The sequence below is a fragment of the Neovison vison genome, chromosome 13, assembly GCF_020171115.1.
Source record: "Neovison vison isolate M4711 chromosome 13, ASM_NN_V1, whole genome shotgun sequence".
In the NCBI taxonomy this organism is placed as follows: Eukaryota; Metazoa; Chordata; class Mammalia; order Carnivora; family Mustelidae; genus Neogale; species Neogale vison.
This window is the reverse complement of record NC_058103.1, coordinates 150,593,071-150,609,876: the sequence shown is the minus strand read 5'-3', so window position 1 is coordinate 150,609,876 and position 16,806 is coordinate 150,593,071. Positions and strand designations below refer to the sequence as shown.

General features: G+C 61.8%; 1 protein-coding gene across 3 annotated transcripts in view; it reads left to right on the top strand.

Moving 5' to 3' along the window:
- LOC122893377 (cell migration inducing hyaluronidase 1) overlaps window positions 1-16,806 on the top strand; it is a 54,956-nt gene that overhangs the window by 31,150 nt on the left and 7,000 nt on the right. For all 3 annotated transcript variants that reach the window (XM_044230343.1, XM_044230340.1, XM_044230342.1), the window contains 13 exons: window positions 225-294; window positions 932-1,060; window positions 3,104-3,189; window positions 4,039-4,170; window positions 5,071-5,106; window positions 5,187-5,342; window positions 8,226-8,406; window positions 9,427-9,642; window positions 12,507-12,718; window positions 13,455-13,646; window positions 15,443-15,647; window positions 15,757-15,843; window positions 16,426-16,583. In XM_044230343.1, the coding sequence (XP_044086278.1) occupies window positions 225-294; window positions 932-1,060; window positions 3,104-3,189; window positions 4,039-4,170; window positions 5,071-5,106; window positions 5,187-5,342; window positions 8,226-8,406; window positions 9,427-9,642; window positions 12,507-12,718; window positions 13,455-13,646; window positions 15,443-15,647; window positions 15,757-15,843; window positions 16,426-16,583 (1,860 nt within the window). The remainder of the gene's footprint in view (window positions 1-224; window positions 295-931; window positions 1,061-3,103; window positions 3,190-4,038; window positions 4,171-5,070; window positions 5,107-5,186; window positions 5,343-8,225; window positions 8,407-9,426; window positions 9,643-12,506; window positions 12,719-13,454; window positions 13,647-15,442; window positions 15,648-15,756; window positions 15,844-16,425; window positions 16,584-16,806) is intronic.

The window sequence follows — 16,806 nt, the reverse complement described above, 5'->3', positions numbered from 1 at the left end:
CCTCGTTGGAGAGCCGGGCTCTGACTTCAGCCACCAACGGCCTCCACCTCAGCGAGCCCCGTGCCCCCTTTGAACTGCGAGCCCTCGAGCCGCGGAAGGCCGCCGCCCTCGCACGAGCGGACCGGGTTTCACAGCGGGCTAAGGGTTTCTCATGCCTGGGGTGGGGGGCAGGGCAGCCAGCGGCCGCTGGGTGACGTCACGCGGTCTCTGCCCCACCCCCGCAGTGCGGTGTCCACCTTCTGGATGGCCAACCCCAACAACAACCTCATTAACTGTGCGGCCGCGGGCTCCGAGGTGAGCAGAACGACCCCTTCTTCTTCGGCAGGAAGTAAACCAGGGTGGCGGGGAGGGGGAAGGAGCCCCTGGCCAGGTTCAGCTGGGACAAAGGGGTCCCTGGACTTGGCTTTAAGCAATGGCCCCCGTACCTTTACCATACGGGGGATCAGAGCACTTGACCGAAAGGACTGATTAGTCCATGGAAATGGGTGTGGCTTGGCGCCGTGCCCCGCCCACCGGTGCTCTCCGCTGGAACGGTGTAATTCGTGCATCAGCCCTACGCGGCAGGGGCCTGTCCCGTCCACCTGCTGGTCAGGGAAGCAGGGGCAGGAGGGCGAACGTGCCCAGGGGCGCCCATGGGACTCCAGCGCGGGGCTCTGTCCACACAACCTTGCTCTCACCCACTCCTCCCTGCCACGTAGCATCCATGGGACCTGAGGGGTCAGGTGCCGTCTCTGGGCCTCACTGTCCAGAGCTGCACAACGAAAGGGAAGAGCCAGGAGCATCACAGACCCCGAGCCGGCCGTTTGGGGAGGGGCGGCAGGGGGCCCGATCCGGGGCCGTGCTGGGTCCTGCCCCCGTCGGGCCATTCCGCGGCCCCAGCAAGCAGCCTGCGGGGCTGACCTCTGTGGCTCCCCCCGCACCCCCCCAACAGGAGACCGGGTTCTGGTTCATCTTCCACCACGTGCCCACAGGCCCCTCGGAGGGGATGTACCCCCCAGGCTATTCAGAGCACATTCCGCTGGGAAAATTCCATAACAACCGAGCACATTCCAACTACCGGGTAAGTCTCTCCAGACCCCGCCTCCCCGGCCGGCCTGGCCGACCTCCCTCCTGGGCCTGCAGGTTTTCAGAGCTGGGACAGCCTGCTGGCTGCGGGCCACAGCCACGGGGTTCCTAGAGCCCGCCTGCAGAAAAGCAAAGCCTCCTGGGCTCCTGCCGTTCTTAGGAGAATGTCCCATGCTGTGCCTCCCTTGGCCCTGCCTTAGCCTCTGGCCAGAGCTGGAAGCAGCAAGGGCTGCCTGACCCTGAAGGCATAGCCTGACCTGCCAGCTTCAGAGCACCAGGCACCCGTCCTGAAGGAGGGTGGAGGCAGCTTGCACGTCCTTCCCTCGGATCCTGCTGCTTTGTTCCCGGAGGTGGGCTGCTCAGTCCATGCAGAGCCGAGGGGCAGGTGGGAAACAGAAGCTCCTAGTCCAGAACCACACTGGGTGCCGGGAAGGAGGCCTGGGACTCCCGCTGTGTCGAGGACGCCCACCCGGGACAGCAGCAAGGATGGAGCCAGGGGACACAGAGCGGGGGAGCCAGGCTGAGGCCAGAGGGGGCACCCGGGGGTGCAGAGGTGGCCTTGGGGGGCTGGTGCAGTGTGCACTGGTGGAGGCTGATCTTCTGGTCCAGCCCCTACTGGGACAGAAGAGGAAGCCGAGCCCCGGAGGGGATGGATGCATCAGGATGGAGAGAAAAAACCTCCTTCAGGGGATTACTGTGGAGAAGGGAATCTTCTTGGAGCCAGCCAGGCTTACACCCGTGGTGGGGTGGGAGAGGGGCCTGCCAGCTCGGGGCAGCAGAGGGGACTGGGTAGCATTGGGGCCCAGAGGCCAAGCATGATGAGTTTCTCGGGACAGAGAGTAGAGACGAGGAGCAGCCGTGTCCCCTTGACAGAGCAGGGGTTCTTGAGACTGTCCCGGGCTATACAGTAATGGCACAGAGGTGAAGGGCACAGGGCGGGGGGTGGCCGGGCAGGGGAAATGCTGTGCTGGCTGCTTGTCGGGACCCCTTCCTTGAGAAGCCTTCCCCTGAGCTGGACACTGGGCCAGGTAGCGCCAGGGTAGGGGACTTTCGAAGCAGGGGGCTGTGAGCAGGACAGGAGGTAGGCAGGGACTCGCGGGCCCAGGTGGGGGATGGGCAGGGTGAGGAGGGAGGGGGCAGGAATCGCGAGCTGCACTGATTGGATGGAGTCCTGGGCGTGGTGCCCCCCCCATGAGCCCCGCCCCTGCTCCCCTTGGGTGAGGGTCCTAGTCTGGAGCGATGGTCCGGGGCCAGCACTGGGACTTTCGCCGTCCTCTGATATCGGTGTTCTTAGCCTGTCTTAACGCAGGCCACAGCCGGGGCTTGGGGGCGAAGGTCATGGCTCAGGAGCAAGCAGCTGGGGATCTGGCCCTTCGTCTTTTGACCCATGACACCCTGACTTAGGAATGCACCAGCCAGAGTGGCCTCTGGTTACAGGAGAAGGGAGTCTGGGTCTGGGCCTTCCCAGGAGGCCAGGAGGCCCGGCACTGGGTGGCCGACTCCCGTGCGCCCAGGGCTGACCATGTAAACACCTTCAGGGCCAAACAGGAATGGAGGGTCTGCCCTTGAGTCAGGCAGGAGCCCAGGCAGAGCTGTGGGAGGACCCCAGACCCCTGCCTCTTGGGGGGAGACAAGACCTACATTCAGCAGTTCCTCTAAGTCTCTGCAGACACGTTTCCCAGGAGCGTGTGCCTGTTGCCCTTGACATGGGGCCCAGGCTTTTAACTGCCCAAAGCAAGGTGAGTTCCGGGCATGGACTTCGCTGCGTGACCCTGGACGAGACACGTAACCCTCCAGATCTCAGCTTCCTCACGCACACCTCCAAGAGGATGCCTTATTCCAGATTTGCTCTGAGCAAAGCTGAGCCATACGGGCTGCTCACCTCCCTCTCTGCAGACCCCGTACTTCTGTTAATGCATCCCGACAGCACGGCAGGTTTTCCTGGAGTGTGCAAGAGCGTGTGGTGAGGCTGGGCCTGAGGAGGTGTCGGAGCCTGGAAGTGGAAGTGACCGTGTCCCTGACTGTCCCCTCCCCGCAGGCTGGCATGATCATAGACAACGGGGTCAAGACTACCGAGGCTTCTGCCAAGGACAAGAGGCCCTTCCTCTCCATCATCTCTGCCAGGTAGCCACCCCTGGGGATGCACGCACTCCCTGCTGACCTCCTGACCCACCTCCGCTCTCCCCACTCACTCGCTCGCTCGCTCATCGGGTAGCTGGTGAGCCCTCTCCGTCCTGGGCCTGGAGCTAGCGGCTGGCGTAGCGTGGTAAAAATCTGAGCGGGGCAAAGTCTGAAGTAGGCTTCGGCTATAGCCGTGGAAGGGAGATAGAAATCTCTAGAGGTTCCTGGATCCCTCAGCCACAGCCATGACCTGGTCCATCCGCCAGTTGGGCCGAGAGCTACAGGGGAAGAGAGAAGTCGGGGGAATTGCACCCCTGGGCTCTTGGGACGGGACTGAGCTCAGCCGGAGGCAGGAGGCCACTTTCCAAAGGTGCTTTCAAAACCTCAAGGTCATTAGACAGCTCAGTGCCCTTGAAAGAGGCCGAGGTACTTGGCCTGCTTCAGAGTGAGTGATAATGTGGACGGCGGCATCTGCCGGTCTGGACGCCACCGAGCCCCATGTGCAGCCCAGGAGCTGAGCCCAGAGCCGGCGTGAGGTCGAGAGTCCCCCGTCGGTGGGGGGCTGGGCATTCCCAGCCCAGGGGCCACACTGCGCGCAGGGATCGCACCTGGCCGGCTGGACTTCCCTCTGTACCGTGACCCGCGCTGGCCCGCGTGGGGTGGGGGCTCCTCGGCCCACGTGGCTTCTGTGACAGGCTCCGCAGCTTCGTGCCAGAGCCCAGGGAACGGAAGCTGGCAGCGGCCTCCTTGGCGCCTTCCTTCACTGTGCGTGGGGGGAAGCTCATGGCCAGAAGGGGTTCTGCTTGCAGCCCCCAACCCGGCCACCTGTGCCCTCCCCACCGTGCGCTCCAGGTACAGCCCTCACCAGGACGCCGACCCGCTGAAGCCCCGGGAGCCTGCCATCATCCGACATTTCACCGCCTACAAGAACCAGGACCATGGGGCCTGGCTGCGCGGCGGGGACGTGTGGCTGGACAGCTGTCGGTGAGGAGAGAGCCGTGGGGTCCGGGACAGGGAGGGGCTGATGTCTCCCCACACGGGGGAGAGGAGAACAGGGCGGGGAGGAACAGGCACGTGGGCTTCGGCCTTCTGGTCCCTCGCGAGGCAGCGGTACAGGTCCCCCCCACCCCCGCTGGCCAGCAGCGTCCCCTCAGCCCCCCTAAAAACAGCGTACGCAGGTGCTCAGGGTCACCGAGCAGCCTCCGGGTGAGGCTTTCTCAGCCCCAGAGCCCGTCAGTGAGAAAAGGGAGGAGGGACGCAGCCACACGCTCTGGGCCCCTGCTGTGCCCTGCGTCCTGGTTGCGCTTGTCACCGGGCTTCCCGAAGACACAAATGATCACCTCCATTTGGGGGACGGTAAGCCGAGGCTGTGTTTAATGACCAACAAGCAAGTGGTGGAACTGGGGCTTGAAATCACAACTTGGGGGACTCGGAAGCGTGGCCACAGCGTAACTGTGACCGTGGTTTCCCCCCTTCCCAGCACTGCCTGACCTCTGGGAAGCTTAGCATCTGTCTGTCCTTCTTGCTGGGGTTGGGGAGCTGGAGCCGCCTTTACCGGATGCCCCGAGGGTGGCCCTCCAAGGGAGGCAAGGTCCTCCGAGGTCCAACCTCACGCTTAGCCCTGGAGTCAGGGGTGGGGACAGGAGGCGGCTCACGGAACCTGGTGTGTGTGCTGCCGAGGGGCAGTGTGGCCTCAAACGCTGAGCCCCATCTTTGCAAGCAGACACTGAGCAGGAGAGCCCCCAGCTCCCTCAGCACAGCCCGTGCCTCCTTCCCCACACAGTGTCCACGGTGCACAGCTGGGGACAGGGAACGGTCCTTTCTTGCACAGCTTCCCCGAGTGTGCAGTGAGGGGAGGCTCTGACTGTCCGCTCTTGTCCCCAGGTTTGCTGACAATGGCATCGGCCTGACCCTGGCCAGGTAAGGGCAGCCGTCGTTGTGCTGAGCCCTCCATGGGAAGCCGCTCTGTACCGCTCAGCCCAGACACCTTCTCCCTACAGCGGTGGGACCTTCCCGTACGACGAAGGCTCCAAGCAGGAGATAAAGAACAGCCTGTTTGTGGGCGAGAGTGGCAACGTGGGGACGGAGATGATGGACAACAGGATCTGGGGCCCAGGCGGCCTGGACCACAGCGGCAGGACCCTCCCCATAGGCCAGTAGGTTTGCAGCCTTGGCGGCTTCCTCGTTGTGTGGCTTGTGCTATGTGGCAGCCGTGGAGGGGATGATGCTGGTGTTTTCCACCTGCTGGCGGTCAGGTCCTCTGTCGGTGACCCGGCAGAGAGATCACTCAACCCAAAGGCGTTAGCTGGCAGTGGGGTGAAATCAAGCACGGGAGAAAGGATTTAGAAAAACAGTGTGGGAGACCCGTCCACGGGGCCACGTGTCGATCGGAACGCAGCGTGGTTCTGGGAACACATTAGTGGCGTTCAGTGTCCAGCTCAGCGACCACGGCTCCTTCGTCTCCGTCATCCTTCTGAGGGTAGGGGACAGACAGACTCAGGCCCACGGGGAATGACCGGGAAGGGGACAGAACCCGAGGCCGTGTCGCACACAGATGGGGAGCTTCGACGGGAGATGGGGTCCCGCTCGGGGAACAGCTTGGGAGGTGTTGTCACACCTCCTCGGGACGGCCAGGGCCATTCGAGACGAAACTCGTTCCCCGTGGGCCCCGGGGGTTTGAACGAGTTAGTGCAGGAAGAGATTCCTAGAGGCCAGGCTCGTTCCCCTGCAGACTTGTAGGGCTGCGCTGAGGGGCCGCCGGCGGGCAGTCGGGTGCACGTGGAGTTCGCACAGAGTGCGGACGAGGACAAACAAGTGGTTGGAGGAGGGGGTGACCTGGAGAGCTGACCGGCTCAGAGAGCGAAGGGACGCAACGGACGTGGCCAGTTCCTCAGGGAGCCTCATGGAGCAGGTGGGGGGGGGGTCCGTCTGGTGGTGATTCTGCTCAAACGTGAATCTGAACCAGACAGCAAGGCTCGGAGCCGGCCAGCAGCGCAGGGGTCCGCTCGCCGAGCTCCAAGGGCCCCTCTGGCTCCCTGAGCATCTTCCCTTTCTCCTGGGAAATGTGATTCCTGCCTGGACGGGCCAGACACAGCCTGAAGCTCCCACTGCAGTGGGTGTGGCCTTTGCGAGGACTTTGCCGATGGAACCCGGGCCCCGCGGGCACAAGCCGTCAGGAAGCCCTTGTTTTTGTCTGGTCTAAGGGCTGCACCCGTCCCTTCGGGTCATTTTTATGAGCAAGTCAGCCTCTGCATGTTTGGGGTGGCTTTGCTGCGGGTCACCGGCTCCCCAGGGCCAGAATGTCCTGATGACGCCGGGGCTGAGCTCGTTTATGGAGGCCTGATGGGTCTGCCAAAGCAGGCAGGTTCCCCGCAGCCCCTTCACGAGCGGGGACTGTGCCCTCCCCGTCACGGGGACGCGTCCTGAAAGGGACTGGGCTGGGCTCAGGAGGAAATGAGCCCATGCTCTGTACGCGGCGAGTACGGATGGCCGGTCCCTGGGGCGCAAGACCGGGAACCGCGCACGGAGGCGCCCGCGAGAACCGCGGCTCCAGGCCCTGTGCTACTCGACTCCTGCTGCAGATGCAGAAGTGCAGGAGTCCTTGGGGCCCATGAAGGTGCCGGCCAAGACTGGCATGATCGGGGCTTTCCTCGGGGAGCCGCCAGGGTGGAGGACAGGGCACTGCGCAGTACCGCCGCTCCCCGGGGACCTTCTCAGTGTTTATTCCCTCCTGCTGCCCTTCCTCCTTCGTGCCGGCTGTGGAAGGAGGGGCCCGGCCCAGAGGCAGAGACTCCAGTAAAAGCGAACCAACGGGGCTCGAAGAAGGAACGAGCCTAGACTGGGCACCAGGTGCCCAGCCAGCCCCTCCCCAGCCTTGCTCGGGAGTAAGAGGCAGTTGAGGGGCGTCTCTGAGCCCCTGCCCTCTGCTGGGGCAAGTGGCCCATTCTCCGGTCCCTTCTGCCTCCCCTCTGAGCATGTGGCCTCCTCCCCATCCTTTCCCGAAAGCCTGGAGATCATGGTCTTCCTGAGATCCACTGGCAGCTCCATACCGTTGCCCTCCCGGCGGGGGGGCTGCCTCTCTGCAAGGGGTGCTGGGAAGGTTACGCACAGTTATCTCACGCATTACCATCGCCTTCCATTCTGGCCCAGACCCCAGAGACTTGCAATCGAAAGGCTTACTCAGACGAAACTCATCTGGGGTTTAATCTGATTAAATTATGGCAGCTGAGACAAGGCGATAATGACTAATGGCTCTCGTCTCCCAAGGGACATAATACTGGCATTCTGTAGCAGTGCTCACAGCGTTTACTCAGTGCCTCTTCACAGGATGGAAAAACTGGGGGAAATATTTAAATAAAGGATAATTCCCCAAACCCCAAGCCAGCAACTAAACAGCTATCCATTCTTCATCCATCTTTCCATCTTTCCATCTCTCTGTCCTTCCTTCCATCCACCATCCACCATCCATGCTTCCTTCCTTCCTACCTTCCTTCCATGCTTCCTTCCACCATCCATCCATCCATCCATCCACCATCCATCCATCCATCCACCCACCATCCATCTGTCCATCCATCCATCCATCCACCATCCATCCATCCATCCACCATCTATCCATCCATCCATCCACCATCCATCCATCCATCCACCATCTATCCATCCATCCATCCATCCATCCATCCACCATCCACCCACCATCCATCCATCCACCATCCATCCATCCATCCACCATCCATCCATCCTTCCTTCCTACTTTCCTTCCATGCATCCTTCCACCATCCATCCTTCCATCCCTCCCCTCCCCTCTCCCTCCATCCAGTAAGTCATCTGGCAATTGCTTATGCACGTCTTCTGCATCTGTGAATGCTTTCTCAGTGAACTAATTACTGAGTCACTGATGCCTGCAGTGAGGAGTCGCTGGAGGTGGGGATCAGGCATGGTTCACCCGGGGAGTCTCCGTGTCCATCCACCTTGGAGGGCGCGCACAACGTCGTGGTACAACATGGCAGCCGGCCTGACATCTGACTTCCATAACTCCGCAGGAACTTCCCGATCCGAGGAATTCAGTTCTATGACGGCCCCGTCAGCATCCAGAACTGCACTTTCCGCAAGTTCGCGGCCCTGGAGGGCCGGCACACCAGCGCCCTGGCCTTCCGGCTGAACAACGCTTGGCAGAGCTGCCCCCATAACAACGTGACCAACATCGCCTTCGAGGACGTCCCGGTGAGTGCAGCGCTGGGGCGGGCTCCCGGCAGACCCAGACTTCGGGCAGTGATTCATGGGTCCCCTGGGGCTGGAGTTTGAGCCGTGGCCACCACCACAGGGAGTGAACAACTTCCTCCAAGCAGGCTGGGCCCCGTCCCAGCCTGTCGGCATCCAGACTGGAAAAGTACAAGCGTAGGTTGCCCCACAGGTCAAGCCCCGGCTGCATAAGTGCCCGCTTGCCCTCACCCCGCCACCCCCCTCTCCAGAGCCTGTGCAGGGGCTCTGGCCAGAATCAAGGGCCTAAGACTGTTCCTCCAAAGGCCTTGGTCTTGACCTACTACTGAGTCTCATGGCAGGGCCACCTGAGTGGGTATAATTAATTTAAAATCCCAAATTTCCCAAGGCCTTCTTTGCTAAAGACATTCCACTCATCTCTCCCCCGGTGAGGAGGGCAGGACAGTGCCTGCTCTTTGAGGCTGGGTAAGGCCAGGTGGGCCATTTTCTCTGGGGTAAGGACCTGCCAGAACTTTCCTCTTCCTCCTGGTCCCCCTCTGGGGCTGCCCTTTGCCTGTCTGCCCAGCACTGACCGACTGAGGGGAAGGAAGGAAACTTGCCACTTCACTTCTTTACTCAGGCTGCCGAGGCTTGGGAGAGGTCAGTCCCGGAGACCTCCACAGCTGGGGTTGGGAGACCGTCTTCCAGAAACAGCGCGTGCACACACAGCCTCTCACACACAGGCTCCTGCATCCCCTCTGCTCACTCCTCGGGGCACTCTATAGGGTCACCCGCAGTCTCCCGTGAGCAGAGGCCAGATAGCCATGCTGGGTCCAGAGCTGAGGCCACTCAGCGTCTGGCTCTGTCTGGCTCCCTCCGTGAGGTCAGCCGTGAGGTCAGCCGTGAGGCCTCCCGCAGCGTCCGAGAGCATCTTGGGTTTGGCCGGGGTGTCACGTCAACACCGGAAACTTCTCCCTGGCCCAATGACAGCTGCCGTTTCCCTGTCCCCCCTGGCCCGGCCTCACTTCCCTGGGCTCTGTTTAGATTACTTCCAGAGTGTTCTTCGGAGAGCCCGGGCCCTGGTTCAACCAGCTGGACATGGACGGAGATAAGACGTCGCTGTTCCACGACATCGACGGCTCTGTGTCCGAGTACCCGGGCTCCTACCTCACCAAGGACGACAACTGGCTGGTCCGGCACCCGGACTGCATCAACGTCCCCGACTGGAGAGGGGCCATCTGCAGCGGGCGCTACGCACAGGTGGGGAGGCCGGGGCGCCCCTGGGGTCACCCGGCCCCACCCTGTCCCATGACGAGCCGGAGTGCGTGCCTCCTGCAGGCTTGGCTCCAGCCGAGAGGGAGATTTGGCTGTCTCTCCTCTCGTTGTTCTTTTCTCGCTCCTCCTCATCCAGTCGAATTTTCAGCCAAAGTCAAAGTGGAAACGCTGTGTAGGCGGAAAGCAGGATGCCCAGGAGGGGGCACCCTGAGGTCAAGGGCTTGGACTTAGTCAGGCCCAGGGCTTCAAGTCGGCATGAAGGTGTGGGCGGATGCAAAGCCCGCTCCCCGGGGCTGGGAGCCTCGGCGTCCTCCTCTGTGGAGTGGGGGATGGCTGGGCCTCCTTCGTGAGGCCGCGGGCGCGGGTTCGTATGACATATGGGTAGAAGGGGCTCTACCAGCCCCGACCACCAGAACCATAATGCAGACCATACGTTGGTCTTAAATTTTCTAGAAGTCATGTCAAAAAGGAAAAAGAAATGGGAAATTAGTTTTAATAATTTTTAAAATATTTTATTTATCCGAGAGAGAGAGAAAGACACTGAGTGTCAGATGTGGGGAGAGGGAGAAGCAGGCTCCCCGCTGAGCAGGGAGCCCGACATGGGGCTCGAACCCGGGATTCTGGGATCATGACCTGAGCCAAAGGCAGATGCTTAACGACTGAGACACCCAACCCCCCAATTTTAATTTTTTAAAAGATTTTATTTATTTATTTGACAGAGATCACAAGTAGGCAGAAAGGCAGGCAGAGGCAGAGAAAGAAGCAGGCTCCCCGCTGAGCAGAGCCCGATGCGGGACTTGATCCCAGGCCCCTGGGATCATGACCTGAGCTGAAGGCAGAGGCTTAACCGACTGAGCCACCCAGGCGCCCCCCAATTTTAATATTTAATAGTGGATTTTAACAGCATACTCAGAATACTTTCATCTCAACATGTAAACAATATATAAAAATCATTAGTAAGGCACTTGGCATGTCTATATTTGTCTTCCTGTTCTAAATCTTCAAAATCCAGGACCATTTTGTACTTAGAACCCACTCCCATTTGGATATACGTTTTCAACAAAGTGAAAGCCAGTCCTACCAAAAATCACGTTAGTGGGAAACTATTCTACACACTTTGGCTTGAAATTTAAGTTAATTAAAATAAAATTTATAATTCAGGTCCTTGGCCACGCTGGCCACGTTTCCAGTGCCCAGTGGCCCCTGGCTGCTGTATGGAATGGCACGGAGAACACGGCAGATCCAAAAATCTTCATTGACTATTATGACGCTGCCGTTAGCTACCATGTGGCTGAATGGTGACTAAATGAGGGGACAGGCCCAAGAGAATGAAGCTGTGAAAGTAGGGGGAGCCCAGTGAGCCCAATGGCCCCCCGATGGCCCCAGGACACGAGCGTGAAGGAAGGAGGTTGTCCTCGGGGCCACTGTGAAGGCGGGCACCGTGGGCATCAGGAAGGGGGCTGATAAGAAAGGAGCTGGCCAGAGGTCTGGGGTCCAGGACAGATGGGACAGGGAGCTGATGCCAGAGAGGGGAAGGGGCCCCGTGGCCGGGTGGGCACACGGAGGTGGGGGTGCTGGAGGCCAGCAGGAAGACAGGGCCAGGGTCAGGCAGGAAGTTGGGGCGTTTGGGGGATAGAAGGTGCGGCCGGACAGTGGCCCGAGGAGGGGTCCCCACAGAGAGCCTAAGGGCGGGAAGAAGGGCCAGGAGTGTGGGGCTGCGGACTGGTTAGAGGCGTGGGGAAGGACTGTGGGCCGGGAAAGCCGGGTGCAGACAGGAGCCCGAGCCAGGGAAGGGCACCTGCCTCGCAGGCTGCTGGAGAGAGAGTCCCGGGGGAGGTGGCCCTGTGGAAGGATCTGGAGAGGCTCCTGCCGCTGCTCAGGGTGAAGAATGTGTGGCTGGGGTGAGCCGTGGGCCCCTGACCATTTAGGGAAGGCACGCTGGGAGGCGGGGTCAGAGTTTGCGGCTGGGTGGGGTCGTTAGAAGTCTAACTGGGGAGTTAGAAGGTGACAGAAGCCTGGACCTTGGTGCCCGCACCGTGGGCGCTGCTCGTGGCCCCGTGGGGAGCCTCCCACCCTCTCCTTCCCCCACGTTGCTTGTCTTTCTGCAGAAACGCCCAGATCGGTAGCGCTTGCTCGTGAGCCCCTCCCTTCCCTCTGCAGCTTCGTCTTCCCTTGAACTTGTGGTTCTCCTGAGTGTCGGGCTGCAGGCAGTGCTGAGGCTTCCCCCTCCGTTTTGGGGGCAGCATAACCGGAGGGGAGATAACCCCTCCTCTCCACGTTCACAGTGGCTCGTGGCTGTGCTGGCCACAGCCACGGGGATGTCACCTTGAGAATGCAGGACACCGTGTCTGACACTGAGGTTGGCCCATGGCAAGTGGGCTCTTGGGTCCCCGGGACCTTCTGTGCATTCTCTGGAGTGAGATGCCACTGATGCATGCAGGGCGTAGTGACACGGGGATGGCCGCACAGGCTGGACCCCAGAAAGTGAGGGAGAAGCAGCAACACCCCTGGCTGTCTCTCCACGCAGGCAGGAAGGTCGCCGGGGAAGGGAGCGGTGTTCGCAGCAGGACTCTACGAGGTCTCCGGCCCTCCCCCCTCCAGTTGCTTTAGGTTTGCCGTGCAACTGTGAAGCCAGCCCTCCCCTGTGTCCACTAGGATTTCCGGAATAAGGAGCCTCAGCAAGATCGCGCACCCCCAGCAGGAAGATATGCCCCCTTATTTGGCCGTCGGTTCTTGCATCCTTAAAAGGGTCCTTTGGAAGTGGGGCCTGTAGTCAGATGTTAGCCAGACGCTCTTGGAACCATCCTCGTAATTGTCCTGATGTGGGTTTCCTTTTTGGGTTCGAGAAGATGTACATCCAGGCCTACAAGACCAGCAACCTTCGGATGAAGATCATCAAGAACGAGTTCCCGGGCCGGCCCCTCTACCTGGAGGGCGCGCTGACCCGGAGCACCCACTACCAGCAGTACCAGCCGGTCGTGGCCCTGCGGAAGGGCTACACCGTGCACTGGGACCAGACGGCCCCCGCCGAGCTCATCATCTGGCTCATCAACTTCAACAAGTGAGTGGACGCCGGCCGGAAGCTGTGACTGGGGACGGCCGCTCCCCTGGAGCTCGGGGCTGCAGTGAGCTCATCTCCCCACGAATGCCGGGGACCCCAGGCCAGCCGGAGTCAGCCCGCAGAAGGACGCCTCTACAGGGGCTGAGAGCAGCCAGTAGGGAGGAGTCAGAGACCCGGGCTGAGCCCCCCGCTGTGGGCATGGCTGGCCTCGGGCGCAGGGTGGGCTCCAATGGGGGCTGTCTGTTGCTCTGCCCCATCGAGGAGCTGGGGCTGGAGTCACCTCCCAGGGCCACCAGGAGAGGGGACGGAACCGCATGTAGTTCAGGATCTGGCCTCACAGACGTAGGCTCGCATGCTTTCTGGGAACATGGTCCCTGTGTCCCTGGGAGACAGATGTCAGATGTGGAAAACAACACCCCGAGACAGGAGTGGGCCCCGAGATCAGGCTGGGCCAGGGGCTGAGCCCCATCCTCCCGGTCCTGGATGCCTCAGCAACAACTGGATGAGAAGCATCTTTCTGCTCTCGGTGGAGCACCCCAGTGCAGACCTGGGAGGTGCCCGGTGAGCCCTCCAGCCCCGTGCACTCTGCACAGACCCTAATATGGCAGTGACCCCCGTTGCAGAAACGGAGGTGCCGTCTGGGGGAGGCTGGTTCAGTCTCTCTCCAGGCGCTGCCCCAGACACTCTGGGGCCCCGGACGTCCCTGGTCGGAATTTGACCTTCCTTCTGTCTTCAGGGGCGACTGGATCCGCGTGGGGTTCTGCTACCCCCGAGGCACCACCTTTTCCATCCTCTCGGACGTGCACAATCGCTTGCTGAAGCAGACGTCCAAGACGGGCACCTTCATGCGCACCTTCCAGATGGACAAGGTGCAGCAGAGCTTCCCGGGCAGGAGCCATTACTACTACTACTGGGATGAGGACTCAGGGTGAGGAGCCCCGGCACGGCCCTGTGTGCCCCCCCCCCCACCGGCCCTTCTGGCAGACCCCAGAGCCACCACTGAGTTCCCAGCCGGGGTGTAAAATGCTTTGCTGGGGGCTTCGGTTCCGTGGTTCATGGCATCTTCCAAGCGGCCAAGCTTGGGGGGAAACCAACATTCCGTGAAACACACGCGGGGGTTGTAGGAAATGTGCCTGTTCCGGGAGCAAAGTGACAGCAGTGAGTCTTAGAACAGAGACGCGGTGCGTTACCTCCAGTCCTCACAGGCTGGCGGGAGCAGATGACACGACCCCGTCCAGAGGGAGGTGGATGAGGAGGGATGGAGAGGGATCAGCAGTGGCTGCCCGGGGGTCACTGGGCACGGCTGGGCACGGGCCTATCCGTTCCCAAAGCCCCCACCCTGTGGGGAATGGCCCCAGATTCCACTTGGGACAGACGTCAGGGATCGACCGTCTCTCCACGGCGATCAGGGAGATATTTGGTCCCCTCCCCTAAAAGGAGAGGCCATCTGACGTCTCAGGGATGCCCACACACCTCCAAAGCCTGAGGCTATTGCCAGCCAGCCCTCCGGGAGTCCAGGAAAGGATTGCTTCACGGCAATTTTCCCATTCTTTTTTTAAGATCAGTTTGAGAGAGAGAGAGAGGGCACAGAGGGGAGGGGTAGAGGGAGAGTGAGAACCGCAAGCAGACTCTCCACTCAGCGCAGAGCCTAGTGCGGGACTCGATCTCACGACCTGAGATCATGACCCTGAGCCAAAACCAAGAGTCAGATGCTTAACCAACTACGCCACCCGTGTGCTCCCGTTTCTCATTCTTTTTTTTTTTTTTTTTAAGATTTTATTTATTTATTTGAGAGCAAGAGAGGGAACACAAGCAGGGGGTGTGGGGGAGGGAGAAGCAGGCTTCCATGAGCTCACGACCTGAGCTAAAGGCAGACGCTTAATGACTGAGCCACCTGGATGCCCCCTGATCCTCGGTCCCCATGATTAGGGCCTGCCGATGACGATGCCGTGCCTTACTCGGTTCCGTTACGAGCTTGGGGATGTGAGCTGGGTTCCAGGAGCCTTGTTTCCTGGGTAGAAGACCGAACCATTGGGCTTCCCCAATTCTCGGGGCCTCTCTGCGCGTGCAGACTGTGTCCTTGGCACCACCAGCCGTGCGGGGTGAGGGCTGCGGCATCGGGCTATCCGGGCAGTGTGGGCGCGGCCGAGGTCAACGCCCGGGGACAGCGCGTGTCAGAGAGGCTAACGTCGCCAGGGTGGGAGTCACCTGAAAGCTCCCCCCAGAACTGAACCGTCAGTGATAAGCCCCAAGTTCGTGCTTGGCGCGCTCACCCTCTGAGCCCTGCACCCCCCGGGCCGCGTCTGGTCCTTTCCGGAAAGCGAGAATCAATTCCCGTCCGAGGACAGCCCGGCCAGGAAGCCTGGGACCATCTTCCTGACCCGGTGCCGTTGCCATCCTGCTGTGCGATGCTGGGCTACTCGCTTGGCTTCTCTGAGCCTTGGTTTCCCCGGCTGAGAGATCAGGAGGGTCACAGTCCCCACCGCTCAGGGTTGTCTGAGGGTTAACGTGAGACACTGCGGGACTGTGCGGACAGGGGCTCTGAGAAGGGTCCGAGCCCCGTTACTAGCTCTCTCCCCGGGCGTTTCTCTCTCTGACCGCACACCACCCGAGACAGACGCGGCCTGCTGGCCGTGCTGGAGGGCGCGCGTGTCTAATGGGGGCGGCGGGTGGCCCCCCGGGGGCTTGGGAAGCCCCAGAGCCGACCGGCCCGCTCCCCGGCAGGCTGCTGTTCCTGAAGCTGGAAGCGCACAGCGAGAGGGAGAGGTTCGCCTTCTGCTCGGTGAGAGGCTGCGAGAGAATCAAGATCAAGGCTCTGCTGCCCAAGGACGCCGGCGTCAGCGACTGCACGGCCAGCGCCTACCCCCGGTTCGCCGAGCGGCCGGTCGTGGACGTGCCCATGCCCCGGAAGCTCCTTGGCGCCCAGCTGGTGAGTGGCCGGGGCGGCCCAGAGCCCACGAGGGCTGATGCGGGGACCGGGGGTGCGGGAGACGCGGCCCGGCTCGAGACCGACGCCCGTGCCCGGCTGTGTGTTCCAGAAGACGAAGGACCACTTCCTGGAGGTGAAGATGGAAAGTTCCAGGCAGCGCTTCTTCCATCTCCTGAGCGACGTCGCCTACACTGAAGTGGGTGGCTCCGGCCCCTGGGGGGGGCGGGGGCTGCCCACCGGGTGCGGTCGGTCTCCGAAGGCTATTGTCCCAAGCCTTCCTCCTCCGGAACACCCTGGAGGACGGAAGTCCGACGTCGGGGGATGTCAGGGCCAGGTCCTTCTCTGGCCTCCGAGGGAGCAGTGGCCGAGGCCTCTGCTGGCCTCTGGTGGCTGCTGGCCGTCCCTGCCGTCCCAGCTCGAGGACACGCCCCCCCACGGTGCCTCTGTCCCCACCACCTCCTCCCTGAGCGGGGGAGCCCCACACCCCCAGCTTCCTCCCACACCTTATCGCTGGTTTAGGGCCCGTCCCAAATCCACGACCACCTCACCTCCAGATGCTTACTCTAAGGACCCCTGCAAAGACCCGATGTCCACGTAAAGTGACTTCCACCGTGTCCAAGTGACGCGGCCGTCACTCAGGCCCCTCCAGAGAACCCACGGAGGGGGCACTCTGTGTGGAAGAGCTTTGCAGACAGGCCGCCCCGGGGTCCGCACGGGAGCCATGGGGCAGGAGAGCCTCGGGACCCCACATCACAGCCGTGTTGCTCTGCGCCTGCAGGTGGACGGCGTGAAGCGCCCCAGCACGGAGGACGGCCTCCAGGTGCTGGCGGTCGACGGCCACCGGGGCCACGTGCTGAGCCACGCCAGCTTCCGGAACGTCATTCTGCAGGGCGTCCCGTGGCAGCTGCTGGAGCACATCGCGGCCCTTCCCGACAAGTGAGTGTGGGCGCGGCAGACCCCCAGCTGGGTCCCGTCCCGGGCCACGCCAGCCTGCAGGAGCCGGGCGGGGGTCTCCACGGGGAAGCGCCGCCTGGTGACTCGTGTTGGAGCCGAGGCCTCACTGAATGTAGGTCAGCGGCCGGGCTGCCCGCTTCCACGTTGGAGGCCTGGCCCGGCCCTCTTCCCCGGCCACGCTGCGCTTCCCCAGCATGATCTCATC